The sequence below is a fragment of the Grammomys surdaster genome, unplaced genomic scaffold, assembly GCF_004785775.1.
Source record: "Grammomys surdaster isolate TR1022 unplaced genomic scaffold, NIH_TR_1.0 126546, whole genome shotgun sequence".
Taxonomy (NCBI): Eukaryota; Metazoa; Chordata; class Mammalia; order Rodentia; family Muridae; genus Grammomys; species Grammomys surdaster.
Genome location: NW_021621338.1, coordinates 538,715 through 562,287, shown reverse-complemented (window position 1 = coordinate 562,287; position 23,573 = coordinate 538,715). Strand labels below are relative to the sequence as shown.

General features: G+C 34.9%; 2 protein-coding genes across 4 annotated transcripts in view; both read right to left on the bottom strand.

Moving 5' to 3' along the window:
* Vwc2l (von Willebrand factor C domain containing 2 like) overlaps positions 1 to 5,436 on the bottom strand; it is a 162,946-nt gene extending 157,510 nt beyond the window's left edge. For 2 of the 3 annotated variants that reach the window (XM_028760725.1, XM_028760727.1), the window contains exons 1-2: positions 4,713 to 5,436; positions 1,995 to 2,464 (exon numbers count right to left, since the gene is read on the bottom strand). In XM_028760725.1, coding sequence (XP_028616558.1) covers positions 1,995 to 2,384 — 390 coding nt within the window. In that variant the 5' untranslated portion in view covers positions 2,385 to 2,464; positions 4,713 to 5,436. The remainder of the gene's footprint in view (positions 1 to 1,994; positions 2,465 to 4,712) is intronic. The other variant, XM_028760726.1, reaches the window with a different exon arrangement.
* A 586-nt stretch (positions 5,437 to 6,022) lies between these two features.
* Positions 6,023 to 23,573, bottom strand: part of Spag16 (sperm associated antigen 16) — a 479,924-nt gene continuing 462,373 nt past the window's right edge. Inside the window, exon 6 of the mRNA XM_028760730.1 lies at positions 6,023 to 6,388. Coding sequence (XP_028616563.1) covers positions 6,213 to 6,388 — 176 coding nt within the window. The 3' untranslated portion in view covers positions 6,023 to 6,212. The remainder of the gene's footprint in view (positions 6,389 to 23,573) is intronic.

Here is a 23,573-nt window from a genome sequence, read left to right as displayed (position 1 = left end):
AGAATGATTAATGTTTGTCCATATGTATTGTGTTGTCTGAGATGGCAACACAGGTACCTTTTAACATTTTTATTTATTTTTATGTGCATGGGTGTTGACCTACATGTATATCAGTGTACCACATGAATGTCTGTTACCTGAGGAGGCCAGAAGAGGGTATCAGATATCCTGAGATTGGTGGTACAGATGGTGAGCTGCCATGTAGGTGCTGGGAAACAAACCCATGTCCTCTGGAAGAGCAGCTGGTGCTCCTAAACGCTGAAGGATATCTCCAGCTCTCAAAGTTATATTTTTGTTTAAGTAAATCTGGTATATAGAGGGGGAAAACTATAGTATTTTAAGGGTAAGTTGACTAACTTTATAAACCATATCTATTATTTTATATATTAAATGCCCATTGCCAAAGTTTATCTATCAAAAACTATCTCCTGTGATCTTGGTTTGAGCTAGATATTCTTTCCAGAAAAATTCTACTTTAGATATCTGTGCACATTAGATAGGGATTGCTACAGATTTGTTCATGGCTCTACAAACTGTAATGTATTGAATACTAGATTATTTTACAAATAAAATAATTAATAATTATTAATTAATAATTATTTAGATTAATACTACAAACTGTAATGTATTGAATACTAGGTAAAAAGAGCTTATGCCAAAGTATATACAGTGTTTTAAAGACCATATTGTCATTAGTCATTCTATGATAGTATGCTCTTAACTCTCATTTGGTGCCAGGGTAGCTTTACTAAAGTTTCTAGCTTTTACTTCTTAATAACTACACAACAAAATTTTACAACACACAAAAGAAAAATCTCTAGAATAACATTTATATCTAACAAAGTTGATTTAATCATTAAACTCCTCTTTTTCCTTATAGGCAATAGAATGTAGTACAAAAATCCAGGCATTCCTGTATAAACTGGAACGAGCTTGAACTCATGGCCCAGAATGGAATGGATACAATAAAACAGCCACACACCAAACTCCCTAATGATGACACTTCAAATCTTTCTGCCACATGCTGTTTCCTGCCACCATTTTACTTTGTAGAAAGAGTGGTTAGTTCAGGTCTAAAACATGAACATTCTTTTTCAAATTTAAACAAGCACTTAGAACCAGCCTTAACTGTTTTTTACCTGTAATGCTATAAATGTTGTGTCATAGAACTTTGATAAAATGAGACCCTCTCATACTAAGCTTTCAGCATGAAAGATATTCCAAGACACAAACTGTCATTACAATTAAGTAAGATATTCTTGATACATTAATTCATGCTCCCAGGACTCATATGGCTTCCAGGACATTCTAATTAAAATTAGTCATCATATAAAAGAGAACTCCAGAAGAAATAAAAATAAACTCCATGTTATTTGAAAATGAGACATGAAGGATAAAAGTAAAACTAAGTGGCATGTAACTGAAAAGTTTACTTCTCTTATTTGAAGGCCATGATAAAAATTCAGTTCTCTTTGAAGTACTGTGAGTAAAACATCTGATGAGCAGAGAGTGGAACCCTGTTCTATAACAAGTAGGCCCAATGTATTTTCTTGATGTAGAGATCACAGCTCTGAGTATTTTTCTGTAGCATGTACTTGTCTTCACAGTAAACAAATAAGTCAAGGCCATTGGTACATGGCCACAAATACAGACTAATAAGTTAACAAAATAAAACTAAATAAACATAAAACTAACAAAATGAAAATTAATTTAACAGATTGTATCTTCCAAACCATCACTTTTCAAAAACATATTTTGTAAAAACACAGAAAGAATGTTTCTGAGTGTTAAAAATGAGAAGATATTAAACATTTCTGAAAAAAATTACTGTGAAATATTGACCGATGAACCAACAGAATTTTCTGTCAACCATCGTGCTACTTGTCTGCATAGAGTCATGTAACTGTATGCTTTCTAGATTTGCTTGTCATATAATCTGCTAAGTATGTTATAATAAAAATTAGAATTCAATAAATATGGAGGGTAACTCATACCTTAAATTCCTCCAAGATTTTGTAATTTTTCCCATGATATTCACAAAAGTTTTTCACTTCTTTACATTCGGGACAGCATCCATTGTGTTCCACCTTTGTACATTTCGGATGAATTTTAGGGCATTCCGGCTGGTCACAGACAGGTCCATCTAGGGCACAGACACACGGACAGTTGGAATGCCCCGGGAAAAACCGCTCTCCCAACTTGTACACAAAGCCGCTGTCATCCACACACCCTTTCCCTCGATAGTCATCAAAGATCAGATTGTCATTACTGGAAGCCTGGTCACCTTCATCAGCAGGATAGTCTTCGTGACTGATGGCAGCAGAGGTGACCAATCCAGGGATGACCAATAGAAGTATGCAAGCTTCATGAATATGAAGAGCCATCCCCCTCCTCACAGACTTCTGGATGTTCTCCTAATATTAAACACACTCAGCTCCTTCCATGGGAATGCAAGAGGGGTGGGCTGAAAATAAATATTTAAAAGATAATTTGACATATAAGAGAGGATAAAGATGCAGTTAAGCCCATGCCTTTAAATCATTTGTATGGATTCAATCTGGGAGACACTGAGACTTCAAAGAAACTAAGTTCATCCAACTGTCTATAGTTTATTGTAAAGTTTGAATAGTGGACATTGGCAATATATGTTTCAAGAAAGTTCATTTATGGAGTTATTTTACTTAGGGGCCTTCAGGTTGTAAGTTTCCTCTGAGTTTCAATGGTCCGGCTCTTTGTACATTGTAAGATGTGGTTTTACTGAGCCTTAAAGGATGATTGCAAGTAGTTACTGACATATAGTTCAAGGATATTTGAAATTACATTCCTGGTTTTCTTTGAACTGGATGAGTCAGTAATAGAATGTAGATGTTGTAGTAATCTGAATAAAAGCAAGAGATTAGGGTCAAGCATTAAATTCTAAAAGCAAAGAAATTTTTAAAAAAGCAGTTGGATGCAAGTTTAAATGAGATGGATCCAGTACAAAAGCTTTCTTTCTCATGCCCATATTCTGGATTGTGGAACACACTGGATATAAAAATAGCATAAGAAATCATGATGAATAAGAGAAATATATCTAATGATACAAAAATTAATTTATTGATATGGTCTTATTAAAGATAGTCATTTCTACTATTGTAAACACCATTATTTTTATTCAGGAAGTAAGCTCCTAGTGGGCAGGAAAGAGATATCTACAACTTTTTATAGCCATGAAGATAATCATGCAATATTATTTGAAGTTGATTCCTTTCATAAAATATGAATAACATTCACATGTTACTGAAAATATAACTCATTTGAAATGATAAAATGTTTGCATTCAGTTAAATTAGAGAAAGATACTAGGAAAAAAACTTTCTGAGAAGTTTCTTAAAACAATAGTGAAGCATCAACATTCACAGACTATATGCCTTATTATCTGGGTAGCAATTACTGTTATAAGCTTCCTCAGTGTTAGTATTTGGTAGTAAATGTTGGTAATGTGGTTTCCTTTGAATATTTAGAATAGCTAACTTATGTAAAGGTTCTGGGGGAAACTATAATTTTGGGGAAGAACAGATAAGGAAGACTGTTGTAAAATATTTAGTTCAACATTTAAATGATATTGGCTTTCTGCCAGTATCACTAAGATTGTGTGTAGAGCATTTTAAGATGTCTAAGTTTCATTCAATGTTTTATTTCCAAAGTATACTAAAAACAGTAAAAAACTGCTTTTTTTCAGGCTAGAGTACAACTATGGCAATTAAATATGATGAAGATGATATTAGGAAACTTCATAAATTCTTAGAATACATTTGCATCTTAAGTTAATATGCAAATTAGAGTAATAGTAAAATGGAAGGCAATGCATTCACGTTCTCTTTTCAGACAAGGTTGATATTAGTATTCCTACAATATTCTCTGATATTAGAATTCCTTTTGGGTGAATTCCTTTGGGGTAATGATAAAGGAGATAGATTTCTCTTAAAATATGTCAAAAATAATGAGTCATGACAGAACAAGAAAATGCAAACCTACAATTCTACTTGAGAAGCTGGAAGCTCCCTTTGACAAAGCATTTTTATACTTCTAAATTACTACAGAGGCCACAAACATAGTAGAGGCTTCTGGAAAGGCATATATATGTTTTACTAATTAAAGCATCCATCTATGCACTTCTCACATATATAGAAAGTTTATCTTGCAAGACAAGGAAGCTACCGTGCCTCTTCACAAATGTCCAGCGGCGGCTATCAATACATGCAAGGAAAGCCATGTGAAATACACACAGGGTTCTGCTTTAAAAGACCCAGACAGAAAAGGGTCATTTTGTAAGCCACAGGTAGGCATTGATGTGCAAGGTTATAGTAAACGTAAACTGAAAGATAGAGATAGGGGTGGGGTTTTTGCTTCATATTAACATTAGGGATGTTTTTATTATGAGGAATATGTGTCTGTTTTATAAAACAAAGTTTTTAGGCTATTTTTAAAAGAGCCTTCATTATAATAAATATTCTGTAGTACCATTTAATATACTATTTAAAAATAGGAAGGTTAGGGAAATACAACAACACCATTATCTGAAGATTTTAAATAAGGATGCAAACACTGCTAAACTGGATCACTTCCCAGCTAAACTTTACCCCCTCCCTGTATGGCTACATATGATTTAAAATGACTGCATCTATTTCTCTGAGAAAGCAAACACAACTCATGTCATAAGACGTACTTACCTAGTCACTCTGAGGTTAATGGTGGTGCTGGGGGTCACAGACCAATCTGAACTTAAAGGTCAGGTATCTCTTAGGTAAGCCAGTCCTCTTTAGTCACCCAAAGAATGCATTTTCAGGCATGAATTAAAGGCAATCCATCCTCTCTATTTCCCATTTCAAAACACAGCCAAGAAGCAGTCTCCCACCCTTCCAGAGAGAAACACAGCAGACACACATAAGAAATATGCTTTGGACCTGTCTTCAGAATTCAAAGCAAGAAGCAATGCTCGTCCTGTGGAAATCCGGACCCCAGTAGCAGAATCTTGTTGAACTTATTTTTAGCATTTTCTTAGATCCTTCTATGAAATTTCCTGGCTGATTACACCTCCTCCACACATGAGTTCACTTACACAGTGTTTGCTACGGCAGTAGAGGTGACTTGGCTAGGCTCTGAGGATCACAAACAGAAACAGCATACTGAAGCTTAAAGCCCACTCCACCGGCAGAAGCATCAGCATCGTCCACAGTATGTTGACTGAATCCCTCCTCACACACCAGAAGATTCTAAGTGTGGATGTGAAGCAAAGGCGCAACTTTAACTGGGGTTTGGCATCGCTGGGAGCAGTTTGCAGACTGCTGATTCGGAGCTCATCCTGCCGGCAGCCGGGAATTCCTCAGCACCACGGACAGCGCCAACAACTGGCTTCTGAGCCCAGCTTGGTCGAAACCCCAAGCTGCTTCCGCGGACCAGGCTGTAGTGTTGTCTAAGGCAGTCACTTGATACAGCTGATGCGAGAGAGCTTGGGGTGTGTGTGTGTGGGGAGGGGGAGAGCTACTGCATGCAAGACACTTATTTGCATTTAAATCACAATAAAAAAATTAGAACGATGTAATTTTACCTAATGCATTTTTGCATGGGCTGCAGAGATGAAAGTTCCGGGGACTTGTCTTTAGATTTAAGCCATCTGCAGTCGTTGGTTATTACTAATAGATAAAGCACACTCATTGTCAAAGAATCTGTGAAAATGTATGCTTTCTGACTCTATTTGACCCTCTGGTTATAGCAAGATTTTCCTTGTGCTATACATAATTCAACTTTGGGTCTCCTGCAGCTCGGGTTTGATTTAAAAAAAAAAAAAAGTAGCTGCGTTTTCCCGCAGTTTGTTCTCCAACGTTAAAAATCAATGTCTTGTAATTCATCTAGTCTGTCATTAGGCGTCATTGTAAAGCTGTTTCTTCCAACCTCCTAGCAAGGATGCCCTGTCTCTAAATTCATAACCAAATGAGAAAGTGAAAGATTCTGGGTGAAAAAAAAACCACAGACAGATAAATGAGCAAAAAGTTATAATTTTTATTTGTAATAGTATGGGCCATATAGTATTTTCCCAAAGCTTGTTTTAAAACAAATATTTTATTTATTGGTTGTTTTAACCAGTTACTTGCTGGCTTGTGAGCAGACTATATGAAGTATTTTTAAGCATTAGAGGGAATGCCCTTTGCATCAGGTTATGCTATTGCTGGTCAGAGCCACAACCGAATGGTGCCGTCAGAACCTCCAGAATACAGATTCTCCCCGAGGTGGGAAAATACCACACTGTGCACTTCACTCTCATGGCCCACCAGTTTGTGAATTTGCCCAGATTTAAGATCCAGCAAATGGATAATCCCGTTGGCACTCGCCTGAGCTAAAACTCGACCTGGAAAAGAGGGAAATAGAGATTTATCTCAAGCAGTCACAGTATATAAACAATGCAACATTTTATCTTGTATTGGTTGCGATTCAAGAGACTCATTTTTATATTAGGCTCTCATTAAATGTGAATTAACTTCTATCTATAAAAATAATATGAGCCATAAGATACATTTAGGATAAAGGCCTGTAGCTCTATTTGCTTAATATTCTGAGGCCATTATTTGCCCCAACACTCTTATTATATTTGTGATTGACAGATCATTTTGAGATGAGATTGAGAACAACTGAGGAAGACAACTTTATTTTGTAAATGAATACATTAAAATAATTTAAAGTAATAGTTATCTAAATGGACAATAGAACATGTGCTTCAAGTAGATATATCTATAGCTATTTATCCTAGAAAATGTAAAATGTATTTACCCGCTTTAAATATATTTATTATATTTCTGCTAAATCATTATATAAATCTGTAACTGTTGAGATATTTATGAATTCATCACATTTTCTTTGGAGTTGGAATGAAAAACTAAGTACTTCTACCTCAAAATTATATGACCATTAACTTAAATTTCTGAAATCTTGCAAATTAAAATAATCCAAATTTGGTGTGGGGAATTTTCATAATTTTAAAAACATTTTTAGTAAGTATCAAAAAATTAAAATAACATAATTTTGATTAACAACTTTATTGATAAATTCCAGCAAGAAACTATCCTGGCATTTGGAGGCAAGTAGAATTAATAGAATATGCTCACCTGAGCTTAGAACATAAATATTAAATTAAACATTGGGTTGTCTAATCATGCTTATTGATGTATTATCATCCCAACAAAAGTGTTTAAAACTTATTAAACTGTTTTAGCATCTGATACCACATTGAGTACCTACCGTACAATTCTTAGAAGGACACAATAGTAGAATAAAGAGCAGTAATTCTACTGTAGAGAAGAAAGAGGCTTGGGAATACTAAGTGAGCATTTACCATGTATGGAAGAAGCTGATATTCAAGCACAAACATTCCAAATCTAGTTGTAGCCATCACATCTCCACTGTGTTCAGATGACATTGTATCAGCCATGCCTTCTGAACAGAGTTTGAGCAGGTGACACATCTTGAAAGGGAATTTGTCTATTGCACAGTAAAAATTCACCATGAAAAGCATGGTGAAGTATTTCATTACATACTGTTCCTGAATAGTCATACTTCCTATGAAACAGAGAGGTGTTTTGCAAGTAAAGTTAACCATGATAAATATGGTCTATTCTCAAACCTTTATAAAAGTTAGCTTCTTTGTCTAAAACGAAGCCTGACACAGCAAACATCCTTAGGATGGATTAGAGTGTCCAAAACAGCAGATGTGAGTATCTATTATAAACTCTCTTCTACTACGTCTTTGCTGACAGTGGGGTTACATATTTTACTTCTAGACTCATTCTATAGGCAACTGCTGTTTTTGACTTTCCTGAAACTCAAACTAAAGCCTTTTTTTCCCTTGCAGTTTTTATACAACTGCCATGGAGGGGTACAGAATTTTCAAGTGTTTAGAACCATACAGAACCAAACCCCAAAGAGAAGGATGTAACCAGAAACCATTGTTTTTGTTGCAGTCGAATCTATAAAAGTCAGATTTAAAAATATTCAGAGGGTGTCTTAGTTAGAGTTTTATTGTTGTGAACAGACATAATGACCAAGCAACTCTTAAAAAGAACATTTAATTGGGGCTGGTTTACAGGTTAAGAGGTTTAGTCCATTATCATCAAGGCAGGAGCATCCGGGCAGGCATGATGCAGGAGGAGCTGAGGGTTCTATATCTTCTTCTGGAAGCTGCTAGCAAAATACTGACTTCCAGGCAATTAGGATGAGGGTCTTAAAGCCCACCACAGTGACACACCTACTCCAACAGGCCCACACCTTCTAATAGTGCCACTCTCTGGCCTGAGCATATACAGACCATCACAGAGGAATTTAGGTAATTTCTAAAATTTTGTACAAAAACAAAAACACCCAACAGTTTTGTGCAATGACTTAGACGAGTTACAATAAACATATTAAAAGTAGGTAAATATTTAAAAGTTTCCAAGATATGGCTACTTAGTACATATGTTCTATAAATAAAATTATAACACTAGAACACACTTCTGGGTATTGTTTTCTGATCTCTATGTGTTCCATGGTACACACGTGCACTGCCACACCAAGTCATCATACTTTAAAAATGTGTGTATTATAAAATCAGCAATGGAAAAGTAATATAGAAATATAATTTTAAATAGTGTCAAAAGAACTTATGTGAAACTTGAGGTAACATTACTCATGTTAAAGTTGCTTTATCCTCTAAAATATGAAAGGCCTCAACCTCACTCATGGAACCAACCACAGGCAACTAGGGAATGCTGCAAGAGGGAGAAATAGTCTTCCCCATGGAAGAAGGCACCAACTATCCAATAGCAAATGGTCAGCCCTGAAAATATACATACAAGTAACACCATAGAGACTGAGCATGTTGTATTTAGAAATATACATATATATTCATATACATATATGTATGCAATAACAATGAAAAGAGAAGATGTGAATTTGAAAGAGAACAAGGAGAAACATATTGGAGGGCATGGAGGGAGTAAAAGGAAAGGAGAAATGTTGAAATCATAATCTCAAAAAATTTTAAAAAGGTAAATAAACATGAAGGGTAAAAATAGATCATAAATTTATACTCATGTCTGCTTTTAATTATATATCAAATTATGAATGTACATATTCCAAAGTATACAGAATAGGCCTGAAAAACATATAGTATAGCTTATCAATGTTAATTAAAAATAAAATTATTCAAGTTACCTTTACAGAGTTAGGTGTTTTTACTAGGGTTTTGAGTTAGCAAATAATGGTTTACATTATGACATTTTCCAAGATACATCATTTTGCTTCATTCATATTATTGAACTCCACTTCCCTGTCTCCACTTCCCTGGCCTGCCTGGTTGCTTTCCTGCCTTTAAGGGCTCATCTTGTTGTCATGTCACATGGCTTCTACTGTCACCTCCTCAATCTCCCTCAAGATCTTCTCTTCCCTTTTCCTCCCCTTGTCCACTTTCACAACCTACCGAAACACAGATGTTAATATATATATATATATATATATATATATATATATATGCACAAATATAGTAACTTTAAAATAAAACATGCTATTCTTAAACACCTGTTAAATAAAATGACTTGTTTCATTTATTTGTTACATCCAGGAGACTAGATGGCCCAAATTTTTCATCAAGTGAAAAAAAAAACCCTTAATTTTGGGGAAGATTAATCTTATAATAGCATATCTCTATCTATATCTATCTATCTATCTATCTATCTATCTATCTATCTATCTATCTGGGGTTATCAACAGTAGAATATTATGAGTACTTTTCATTTGTGTGTCTTCAAAACCATAATTAACACTTATTTTTATTGGTAAGGATAATTTTATTTCACCTTACTGATGAATTTGCAAATTCCATTTGGTTCTGAACTAAGTTTCTTCCAATCTGTGCTTCTAAATGAAATAATTGATATTTATACCTTTGTAGATTTCTCACAATTTTGTTTCAAGTGAATATATAGCTTTATTTAAACAATAAAACTTATTTATATTGTAGTAACAAGTGTCTTTTTAGAAGAAAGGAATAGTTAAAATAGTACCCTCTAAAATAAAGTCGTTTCAATTGGATTTGTCACAAAAAAACAAATATATAAGTAAATAGTCAGTTGGGCATCATTTTTAACAAATTCTCTTAAAAAATGAGAAAAGAAATAACATATAAAATAGGGTGGGATTATTTTATTTGAGTGTAAAATTATGTAGTATAAACTATTAACTATTAAATTCTTCATCCCATACTAACATTATGTGCAAATAAAATACTGGCATTTTAAAAACACTATGTACAAATAGTTTGTGAAGCTTTGCATGTTGGTGAATACTTTTAGTAAAATTAAACTCCGCTGAAAAAAATATTGGCACTCCTTCAAACTAAAGAACTTTTAATGAACTTTTGATAACTATTTGTGTGGAAATTCAATTTGGTTTAGAGAGCATACTTCTAAGGATCTCAGGAGTTATCTTAAGCTCTAAAATATTTTTGTCGTTGTTTTGTTTTTTGGGATAGGGTTTCTTTGTGTAGTCTTGGGCATCCTGGAATTTGCTCTGTAGACCAGGCTGGCCTCAAACTCACAGAGATCTACCTTCTTCTGTTCCCTGAGTTCTAGGATTAAAGGTACGAAACAGCACTGACTGCCAAGCTTTTCAATTTTTATCTCCCTTACACACCCAGACAATCTTCCCCAATGTCAATAGCTCTCCATCCTGTCTATTAACCCAATAATTTAAACAGTCATAGTACTTGATATAATTAGTGCTTGAGACATGCTTCCCTGAAGTTATCACTTGCTATGAGAGTACAAATATATTTTGGTATACTTTTATAAAAAGCAGATGGTTCTTTTTTTTCCCATTTATGCCTGTGTAAAGGAATAGAAAGAGTGGAGTCCTACACCTTATATTCCAATATTCCACGATCTTCACTCAATCCTAGCTTGTGGAAAGCCTTCATTCAGGACAAATGAAGAAAACTCTGGGAAACTCGAGCTAAAAGTGACACATAACACATATACTCAAATGCACACACCCACACACATGTACGTGTGTGTACACACACATATACATAAACACACATGCACACTTGTGTAAACGCACACACACATTTACAGGTATTAGGGTTTCTCTCACAAATTAAGACTCAGATTAACTGTGATACTTATTTTGAGATTTTCTCTGAATGTAATAAAATCCCCAAGTACATAATCTCTTAAATTTACCATCCATGTCAACCTCAATTGCTTCATCCTGTGTTGGCTTTGCTACTTTGTAAATCTCTGAAACTAAAACATACATGTTCTTAACAGAAATCACCATCACATGTATATATATATATATATATATATTAGTGTTCAGCTCCTAGGTTGGTGCTTTTTACTAGCTCTATTTTGACAATGGAGGATGTCAAGCATCTTGGTATATTTTTAAATATTCTGTGGTTGATTAAAACCTACACTGTACAGTCAAGTATAGTCTTACCACCTTTGAACTCTTTATTTTATTAATGCACCCAGTGGAATATTTTCCTTAGCTATCTTTATGGTCCCTGGCTATATCTTCCTGACAAAAGCCAAGCCATCCTCTATAGCCCAGTTAGAATTATTTTCTTCAATCAATTGTTACAGCACATCCTTAAAGTTCCTTTTCCTGGGCGTTATGTGTATCATTTTATTCATTCCTTTCACATGGTAACAAAATACTAAAAGATCTAGTCAGCAATGTATGTGTTCTACATTCTTGGCCATGCCAAATCCCTGTGCACATAACACTTAACAAGGAGAGCATTGTAATCAATACTCACAGTGGGTAATAATTAAAGTTGTCACAACTACCAGTTTTAAGACTTATTGCTTCCAAGCATTGTCCTAAGTCACTTTAGCAGGACAACAACCTTATGGGATAGAAATATACCTGTGCTATGCATTTGAAATTCAACTAGCAGAACTGGAATGCATTATGTTTGTAAAATGTTCACCTAATTTCAAAGATTTCTCATGAACAGATAATCTCATGAGCTTCATTGATAGCTTTATGTTGATCACATATAAAGTCACTTCAAATATATGATAGTTAATAAAATAAACTTTGATTTATATTTGCAAGTATGTGCAGTATATTAAAACAATTATTAATTTCACCTTTTGGAAAATATGACTCAATCACATTTACAAGAATCTTTCTGTTGGACAGTACTGGGATATACTTTGCTTTGTGGAGAGCAAAAATGAGGTTTAGAAAGATTAACGCAACTTCACCAAGGCCACACAGTATATGACCAGTCGAATCCGGATTTGGGATCCCTATGACTCTGAGGCTCATGCTCTTATCCCCTGCGTCATGGTTTAATACCTCTGGATGAATTTTCATTGATTGGCTCAATATCATCTCCCACTGTGATTAAGCTTCCTTTACTAAATTTCAACATGACTCAGAGTAAACACCCTTGTGCATACAGCTTCAGTTCCCAGCTGGACCTATGTATTTTCCTAGGAAATACCTTAAAATGAATTTTGACTGGACTATAAGAAACATTTAAAGATACTCACTTTGCATCACTGTAATGACATGTATGAGCTCCAAGGATCTGATTGTACACTATCTTGCTAGCAATAAGCATGGGACTTATGAAAGCTGTCTTTATTCATTGACATCTTGAAGAGCATCCAACATTCCCAGGATCAATAGGCCTTTGGTGATTAGAAAGGTCAGTTCCACAACTATGGGTAACTATTCAATATTCGCATGCTGTATAGGAATTGTCATTTATTTTTGTTCAGTGAAAAACAAAATATATTCACATTCTTGTGTGTCTACCTGCGGCAAGCACTCCCTCAGCTTTTTCCAAATAGTGTGTGAAGTGAACAGCTTTAATACAGCAAAGATATATTATCTACTTTATATCGATTGTTCCCAAGAAGGGCAGCCATTTTTTGTTTTGCTTTGTTTTGTTGAATGATTTCAACCTGGTTTGTTTTCATATGAAATGTCTCTTCAGCACTAAAGTAAAATTAACTGGCTAGATCAAGAAAGTCAACTAGATTTCACTTGTGAATATGACAATTCATGTTACATGGATCCAAAGCAAAAGCCACTGACATGAAGAAAACGTTCTAATCAAGCCAGGTTTTAAGAATGCGCTTGTTTACTAATGTTTCCTGTGGAAGTGAAGTGTACCCATGCCATTTTGTAATGGAACACACAGAAAAGGATAAGAGGTGGTATGGCTATGAGATTCTCTAAATAATGGTGACAGAGATCTTTGATTTTTTTTTTTTTTGGTTGTTGTTGTTCAAAGAATAACTCACAATAGTAGATAATGTGCTCAGTTAGGGGTTGAGGTACATTGGAGATCTCTTTAACTGATCAATAATATTTCCTCTTGTGAGTTAGCAGTTAACAGATACTGTTAGGGGAACTGTTATTTGGATCCTTTATAATGAAACTTAACAAATTATCCACTGAAACATCAAATATTTTTGTTCAGAAAATTAATTTTGAAGACATGTTTCTTACTACTTGGCATCTTCAGATTCACACACATTAGTAGAGAAGTTACACAGCTGCTAAAAGTTTGGAACATATTATAGTAATATGTTATAGAAATACAGTTTGATAGCAGGATTATGGATTAAATTTGGCTAAATATATATACTTTTCTATTGTTTCTTTACTAGATGTGCCATCCTAGATCGGATGCCGGTAGCTGTAGAAACAGAATTCTGCTATAAGAAACAGAAGCTGAGTCAAAACTTTTAAGCTTATCATGCATAATGAAAATGTGAATTAAATCCATCATTCCATTTCTCATTAGAATAAGTATAATAATTTCTCATGATTATTCATGTCTTGGTTGAATTTTGAGTAATATGTCCCCCCTAAAGGACACAAAACACTCGTTTTCTATTTCATTCAAATTAATCTCATACACAGATCACAGGAAATTTATTTATCACAAGTACATGAATGGAGACTAAAACAATTGTGTGCCCAATATGAAATAACATATCAGAGAGAGGACGACAGGCTTTGATCAATAAGGAAATGATTTTTATACACATCAGGACCAATTTGAAGCAATTCTCTCGATCAATACAGATAGGCAGAAATGCTTCTCAGCATTTATTACCTGTGGAGAGTGTTATTGATTAATTATATTGATTTTTTGAATGCATGTGGAGAGGCATCTGTTGTTTCTTTAAAAGATGCCTCAAAATGAAAAGTATCAAGAAACTACTTAGGTTTTGGGGATTTGCATTAATGGCTCAACCTAGGTCATTACTCAGAATTTCAAAAACACTGTTGAAGGAGATATGAATTGCAGTTTACATTATTTCTCATCCTATCGTTGATCAATATAATACTTCTTTAAAATATTAAGAACTAACTAGTATAAGGGATAGTGATAATTTATAAATTTTCCCAGTACTTTTGAACTATTCATATTCGTGCTAAGGAGATCTAACTTTTGTTTTGTAGAGAATACTGTTTGAATGGAGACCATGTGGTGTTGTAATATAAATGGATGTGAAAATGTAGCAATGTATTTAAAATTTCTCTTGGTAGCTTATGTCATAAAAATGATAGTCATTAGGGCAGGTTAAATCTCACTGTTCTACTATGGCGCTTGATGCTAAAAAAAGATGTTTATGTTATATTTATATTAGAGCCCATAATGTATTTAAATTATAGAACCAGATGGAGTGTTGAAAACAAAATACACTGTCACTTAACTTTGGTATGAAAAGCTACTTATTAAGTAGGCAAATGTTAGTCTCTTGTGTAGGTTTTATAAGTTTCAACAAGAAGTAATTACATAGATAAACTAACTTTTATCTTTTGTGTAAAATGTATGTTCATTTTAGAAAGAAAGTTCATTGACACTCCCATAATTTGTAAAATGCAGCAGGTGAATTAATAAATATTTTTACAATATAAATGTATAGTTTATTTTATGACAATTTTAATTTCCAATTACTTCTGGTTAAAACATATTTTAGGGCCAAACAACAAGATACCAGTCATGTTTGTTTCAGTAGTTGTTTTTTCTTTTAATTTTTTCCCAATTTGCTTTTATACCATTTTAATTATATGCAAGTATTAAGGTCAGGTCTAGGTTGAGGAAGTAGTAATACAATAGATGCAAATAGTCAAGGAACAAGCAAGACTATAAACACAAATAGTGAAAGAATAAGCAAGGCAAAAAAATAAAATTTTAATCTTTCCTACAATGTGTTGTCTTCAAAATATGTTCCTCCTGTTAAGAGAAAGCGAATGAAGAAATTTGTGAACAGGTGCTTTCTTCCATGAGCTGTTTTTTTTTTTTTTGAACATTACTGAACTCCCGTGTGAGATGCACCTAAAGTCCTAAAAATGTTTAACTAATTATTGAATCCATTTAGACTATCAACAGCCACCTGCTCTCATTAAGAAATCCTTGTAGACCCGTTCCCTAACATGGTCTTCACCTATGCAGCTGATCAGTGTTGAAATAATATTTATTTAGGGACCCCATGCACCTGGAGTCTTGCAAACACTTGAGAAAGGTATTCACTGATGTCAGAGGGATCCTGAGGTTTTGCTTCATTTCTGAGAGTCAGATAAGCTGGGGCAGAGCACAGCTCTGAACTGCTTAGAGACTGTGATGCGTTCTTTCTCCATTGTTCTTGAATAGGGAAAGAGTCCAAAGGCTTCTATTGATATGAGCCTTTTAATTAAAAGTTTAATTAATTCTATTGTATGAAGTAATAAAATCACTTTTAATAGTCTCAGTTTTTTATTATTTAGACTCTAACAATTAATACATTTTAAGACTCTAAAAGTCAAAGTTCTAATATTTCAAGAATGTTCAAACTCATTTTAGAACTAACTTTATCATAAATGAATATGAAGGTTCGACTGGAAAAAAAAGACACTGATGACTTCTGTTACTGAGTGTTGATGTAGTCAATTGTTAGTAGTCACATCCTTATTTTCAGATTTATCCTTTTCCACTGAGGGCAAAAACAGAAATGTATGAAAGTGGTTATATGAACACAAATATCACTATATTAATAATAGAATAAAAAGAAAAATATGTGATAAAATATAGCTAACCTGGGTGGCAAGTGACAGATGAAAAAACCCAGATGTAGCACTTCTCCATAAATCAAGAGTGGCCAGATCATTTAGTTTACATAGAGTATAATTTGTAGTTTTAAAAGAAAATTTCAATTTAAGGCTGAAAGTTGAACCTTTTGAAAGATCAGATTTGAATTCCAAATCTTTCACAGTTTCCTACCTAGGAAAGACCCATAGCCTTGTTATTTAAAGGCTATTTACCTTCATAATGGCTTGAAGTGGCTAGTTAAACAATGTCACTAGTTTCGATTTATTATTTATGCCTTCCTGAAATCTTTCTCTTTTGAAAGGTTTATATTGATATATTTTATGTATATGAGTGTTCTGACTTCATGAACACCAGAAGAGGGAATTATATTCCAGTACAGATGGCTGTAGAGCTACCATGTAGTTGTGGGGAATTGAACTCAGGACATCTGGAACAGCTGTCACTGCTTTTAACTGCTGAACCATCTCTCCAGCCCCCATCTTCTGACATTTTTGAGAGCCTCTGGTGTTGGTTTGTTTTTATTTTCAACTTGACACATGTAGAATCACACGGGAAGAAAGTCTCACTAAGGATTTTCTAGATCTGGTTGACTTGCAGAAAGGCTTCTTTGAACATGTTCATTGATGTGGAAAGACTCTGCCTAAGTGTGGGTGATACTATTTCTAAGGTTTGGCTTCTGAATTGAATGTGTGAGCTGAAAAGTAGACAAGGGTTGTCCTCTCTCTCTCTCTCTCTCTCTCTCTCTCTCTCTCCCTCCCTCCCTCCCTCCTCAAGTATGGATTTGATGTTGGGTATTTCAAGAAGAAGTTCAAGTCTCTGCCATGGGGCAGAACTTCCCTGCTTTGAGAAACTGTGACCTAGAATCATGAGGTAAAAGAAAGCCTTTGTCCCAATTTTCTTTACGTCAGGGCATTTTATCACAGCGGCAGACAGCAAATGAGGACACTTTTGTATTATGTGATTTTTCCACAATCATACCTGATAAAAGGCACCGTTTTACTTCACAAAGCTACTGAGTCATAGGCATGTGATGCAATGTCTTTAAGATTATAGAACTGGTGTTTAGTCTTTCCTGTAGACTGAAGGGAACTGAAAGTATTTATGACAGAAAGTTGAACTAATTTGCCTGCTACAAGATGTAAAAGAGAAATGTCTCTTTACTGCCAGGTCTTTGGAAAGTTTCCATCTGTTCGCAAATGTGAAGGAACCTTCTGGCATTGTAGGGTGATGGTCTGCCTGCGCACCTCATACAAACTTTAAAGAAATGCATAGCTGCTTTGTCTCTATTCAGTTTTCCCCACTACACGCCCTCATTCTCAGTTTCTTAATGTGCCATACTTCATGGGTCAAAGGACTTCTTCTAAAGGCCAACAGACAGTTTTACAATGAAGACACAGGCAAGAACTTGGAGTTACGTAATGAGGTAGACAGGATTTAGGTTTGTATATGAGGTGAAACCTTGATAGAGTTAACATTGCAGATCATAGAGAAAGGGGTCTGACTTGTTTGAATGGAAGAAGTATTAGGACTTTTTCAGAAAATCTGTGCCAACATAGCAATGAAGAAAACGGTTTAAAATGTGTCCATTGAACATCGGGTACTAGAATGTCACTATATGCGAGCCGAGTGTCTTTGTCTCAGTTCTGCTATCTAGGTTGAGCTATCTTTTACTCAGACTTTCTATGTGTTGATCCAAACAGGACAGGCTCATAACTTCTAAAATTCAAAGCCCGTAAACGAGCACCTCTATTTCTGAACAGTTTTATATTGGTAAAAGTCCCTAATATTTCACTGCAGTCATATGTTTTTCTTTAGTCTATTATGATGGCTGACAGGAAGATGGATGTGGATGAGTGTCTACCACCGAATCTGAGAATATACAATAACTGTTATGATGTGTGCCTACCGGCCCACAGCAGGCTGCAAATTTAGGAAGAACCAACAAGTTAAGCTAATCAAATTAACTTTAGATAATTATTCAAGATGGATGATTCAAAGTCATTTTTTTTAACCTGAGAAGAGAAACAACCTTGTTTGAGGCCTCTAGAATAATTACTTGCCTTCCGTGATCTTTCCTTTAGTAGTCCATCTCTCCCACCCCCCAGGCCCTAGCCTCTTCTCCCCTAAATGAGTGCTGTGTGAACACACTCCATCTAGATCTGTCAAGAAATCAGTATAAGTATTTCACCGAGTGGACCTTGTTCAAGGTGTCTTGATGTTCTATGAGGTGACAGAATACAAAGGGAGGTGGCTCAAACAGCACTGGAGCAAGAAGGAGCTTGAACATCATCTGACAATCCATCTAAGCTTCAATAAGAAACACATTCCCCAGACTCTGTGGAATACAGCCCTTTCTGAATTAGGTACATATGAATGCTTATTAACATGAGAGGGCACTTATATAGACCAGGCCCCGAGAAACAGGATCCTACCAAGTTATATAGACTTTCCTTTATTGAATTCAGTGAAAACAGAATTTCGTCATTATCTCTGAAATTAGAAGCATACAGCATAGTTATAGCTGTGAAACACTATCCTAATAATCCTTGCATTTCTAGGCAAAAACTCAAAAAAGCTGTCTTTAAGGGCTATTCTATCATGGTTGGCATAGTTTCCATTTCAGTGTTGGAAATCTGTGTACCTTCAGAAGATCATAATATGGTTTTCTAGAATGTAAAGCCAAAAATAATAGTTGCAAATACTTCTAAACTAGGTCATTCAAAACATATGCAACTGCATTCATTGCCTTGATTTTGTGAAGTTGTTATCCTGAAAAAGAACTATATTACTTTGCTAAAACTGATACGAGACCTTAAAATATATTCTTTGGAATATTTTTCAGAAACTTAGAACAAAATCTGAAAATGGGAGAGGGAGGAATCAGAGGGCTATGAGGGACCAGATATGGTGGGTCCTGCATCTAAGTGATGAGCAGATGAGCTTATTACACAAATCTTTCCATATTTATACGTGATTGTATAAAAAGCATTAAAATGGCTGGCCTAGTGATACACATCATCAGTACTTGGGAGGGAGCAGCAGATGAATCTTTGTGAGTTCAAGGCCAGCCTGGTCTACATAGTAAGTTGTGGGCTGGCCAGGACTACATTGTGAGAACCTCTCTCAAAAGTTTTCAAAAATATTAATCCTATAACAATATCAACATTGTTTATGTCCTATGATCATTTTTTATATGAAGAATTTAAATGTTTTGTTATCATCAGAGGTATGTGGTGTGCTCTGGAATTAGGCATGTCAACAGTCCATTTGAGTAATTCTGCTAACACAATAGAGACAAATGTTGGTATATAAAGATATTAAGTGTGCAAGCATTTTTAAAAAACGCAATCCTGAAGTCTTTGTTAAGATTAAAGACTTCTACTCTGCAAAAGATGGTATTAGGATAGTGAAGAGACAAGCCCCAGACTGAATGAGAATGTTTGTAAAAGGCATGTGTGATAGAAGACAAAAATCTTAGGCTAGAACAAAGAAGTAGGCTTCAGACATGAAAATGACTTTGGGCTAGGACAGGGACGTAGGCTCAGATATTTTGGTCTTAGAAACAGTGATCATGGGACTTTGTTTATGGCCTTGCTTGTACTTGGACTATTTGTGTTTATTGTCTTGCTTGTTCCTTGACTATTTGCATCTATTGTATTGATAGTTCCTCAACCTAGAAGTGACCTCAAAACTTGCATGTAATTAAAATGATATAAAAGCAGATTGGGAAAAATATAAAAAACTCACAAAGTACTGTAAAGTTGAGTAAGAGAAATGATCTATCGGGCATAGGTGGAAGAGGAGATCCTTGGTCCCATGAAGGCTGGACACCATGTGTGGGTGAATTCAAGGGTGGGGAGGTGGGAGTGGGGGGATAAGTGGGGACACATCTTCATAGAAACAGGAGGAGAGGGGATGGGATAGGGAGTTCCTGGGGGGGGGAGTCGGGGGAAATGGGGTAAGAGAATAACATCTGAAATGTAAATAAAATATCCAATAAAAAAGATTAAATAAAAAAGTCTGTTTAAGTGGAATTCAAAAAAGGAAAAAAATGATCTGATTGAAATGTATTGGGTATGTTAGCCGACACCTCATCAAACATAGCATATACATGATAAGTACACACATGAGATGATGTTGTGTGTCATGTGTCATAGACAAAATAAAAAAATAGAACCACTGTGTGGTATTACTGGAAACTTATACCCAAAGGTAGATCTGGGCAAAAGCAGATGGCACAAAGATGTGGAACATGAATAGATTTCCAGTCAGCCCTAGAAGGAATGCAAAATGGCATATTTACTCTGGTTGGCATTTTTGATAGTTCCTTATACACATAAGTAAAACATATTCTATATTATATCTATTCAAATCATCATGCCTCTTGAAGAGTTAAGAATGTGTGCCTGTATAATCTGTATACACACATGTACACACACACACGTAAAACACAAATCAAACCTGGAGGCATCTATATATCTTCAGTAAGTGACAAAGTAAATAAACTCTGGTAGAATAGAACAACTGAATATTCTCATTAAGTCCCAAAATGTCATGCATTATAAAACCACATAAAGATATGGGGTGGAGGACTCAAACATAAGTTACTAAGTGAAAGAAGCCAATCTGAAGAAACTATGTGTTGGGTGATTCCAGCTATGTGACATGTTGGGAAAGAGAAAATATTGGAGATGGAAGGAGGAGGATGAATAAGTAGGACCTGGAGAAACTTTAAAGTAGATTAAAAAAAATCCATCAACAACAAAACAACCACAGCAGCAACAAAACCTCCCTCCATGCCACGCTATAATGGTGGAGACACAACATTCTGGTGAATCCACAAAATGTAAAACACTGAGGGAGGGATCCAGATATAACTTATAGGCTTTGGATGCTAATGATGTGCTAATGTGCTCATGAGTTGTAACATCTGGCAAATGATGTTAATGTTGGAGGGTAGGGCTCTGCATGTAAGGATGGAAGATGAGTGGCAAATTTCTTTATCTTCTAAGTTTTATTATGAACCTAAAATTGTTCTCCAGCTTTGAAAGGAAAAGAGGAAGTCTTCAAAATCAAAACTAAAAACTTGAAGCCAAAGTGAAGTTGACAACTCATTTTCAATTACGTTTTAAAAAAGGCATTATCACTTGTAAACTTAGTATGCTCTTATTTTAAGTGCTGAATGTCTTCCTAAAGTCTTTTATACTTACATAGAATTCTAATCAGTATTCAAAATGTAATAATTTAAAAATTATGAATCACATCATAATGTTTAAAATAATGAAACATTCAAATTGTCACACAATATAGGTTCTAAACTATGGTGATATTAAGAAATCAATCACACACAGTAACTCAAGCTGCAAGTTTCTTAAACTCATGTTATACACCTTCATGTGACAGACAGGAGCAAAGTAGGGGGTAGGAAGGGAGGGGAGGGAGGAGGAAGAAAAGACAAGCTCAATTGGAATGGAGGGAAGAGGAGAAAGAAAAGGGAGAACAGAGAAAGAAAAAAAGGAGGGAGAAAGAGATTGTGTTGAAGTTTATAAAATAGAAATTAAATTGCTACAAATATTTTTATGAAAAGAATCCAGTATCTATAAATAAAGGCAGATTGAAAGCAGAGCAAGGTAAATGAAATCTCAGGTTCATACTATATGAACTGGCCAATGGTGTTTCTCCACTACACCAGATAATTGTTCCACTATATGCTTCACGTAGATTGCATAGTCCCTCCTGGTGGTATATTTCTCAGGTCTAGAGAAGGATCCAATCAAGACAAATAAAAAACACATCAAACAACAGTAAACAGAACACAACAACAACAACAAAAATAATAAAGCAATTAGAGAACTGAGCAGTTAAGAGTGATGCTCTGAAATACTGGGGGCAGTTTGTATCCCAGCACACATATGACACGTGGTGTATCCCGAAATGCCTGAATTTCAACTCCCATGTACAGGGATAGTAAGATAACCAGTGTTTGCTTGCTTCATGCTTAGCTAGGGAAAAAAGATGTGAGTTGAAGGTTTGGGTAGAGACCCTGCCTCAAAGAAGTATATAGAGAGTGACTGATCCAGAATGCTCAAGAACACTCAATGCTCTCACCTGGCCTCTGTGTGCACATACAGGCATGTTTCCCCACATACACACATACAGACATACGCCCATGTACAAGCAAATAAGTAAGTCTTAAAACCCTTGATGATTAGAATTCTCATTAAAATTGTACCATATTAATCCTTTAAAACTTATTTTAGGAAAAAATAAATTAGAAATATTTCCTTTTAAAAGAATTAATCAGTATGTTAAATAGCCCTGCCCCCAACCCTATGTACAACATTATGTTATATTGCTTTCCATGAGTATTGGACAGCACAAGAGGCCTGAAACAGTTTTAGTTTCTAATTTCTGAGAACTACTTCAGAAGATTCACATAGTTAAGCTTTAATGTCATACAAAAAATACCTGTACATTTTCACTTACATGGTACTAACTGATATTCATACAATCTATTTATTATATATTTAGATACTTTACCAAGAGTGCTTATAAACTATTTTGCCCTGATATCCCTTTTATTTCTATTACATACCTAGTTCAACCAGAATCTCATTTTAAAATGCATATTCTTTCATGAACTTGTCCAGGAAAAATAATCTTTAATGATTTTAATAATGATACTTCATAATAATACAATAGTACTTTAATTATAAAAATAATCTTTTATATGTCATCAAACCAAACTTTTCCACCTATTGATAGACAGAATATAACACAACAAACTCAATTCTGGCACATTTGAGAATACAGATATGCCAATGGAGGTAATAAGATTTATCCCCATTACATATTAGCTATTCATTCACCACTTAAAAGTATGTTCATGTGCATGCAAGCATTGGTATATGCACAGCCATACATGTAAATGTGTGTGCATGTATGTGAAGACTAAAATAACATTGGGTGGTATTTTAAAGGGCTTTCTATCTTTTAATTTCTTGACACTGGTTCTCTCATTGACTTGAATTGGTCAACAAGTTGAGGTTGGATGTCCACATAGCCCCAGGGATCCACCTGCCCCGTGGCTCCCCAATCCTGAGATTATAAACTTGGCACCAGATACAGCTTTTAAAAAGTAGCTTCTGGGATTTGAACTCAGGTTTTTGTGCCTTCAAGGTAAGTGCTTTTCCTACTGAACCACATCTTCTTATCAAGCCTGTTTCTAACAAGATATTTACATTTAAATGTATTATAATTCCTACTAAGGAAATGCATGGTATTATGTAAGACATCAGTAAATCTCTCAGGCATATAATAAATAGGAATTTCATTCCTAAAACTTCTCCCTCTGTATAGGTCCATTCCTAGAGGCATTGAACTTGAATCCATCTAGCTGTCTCTTTTGATGTCACTGTGTTGAGCCTTTAGTATTTCA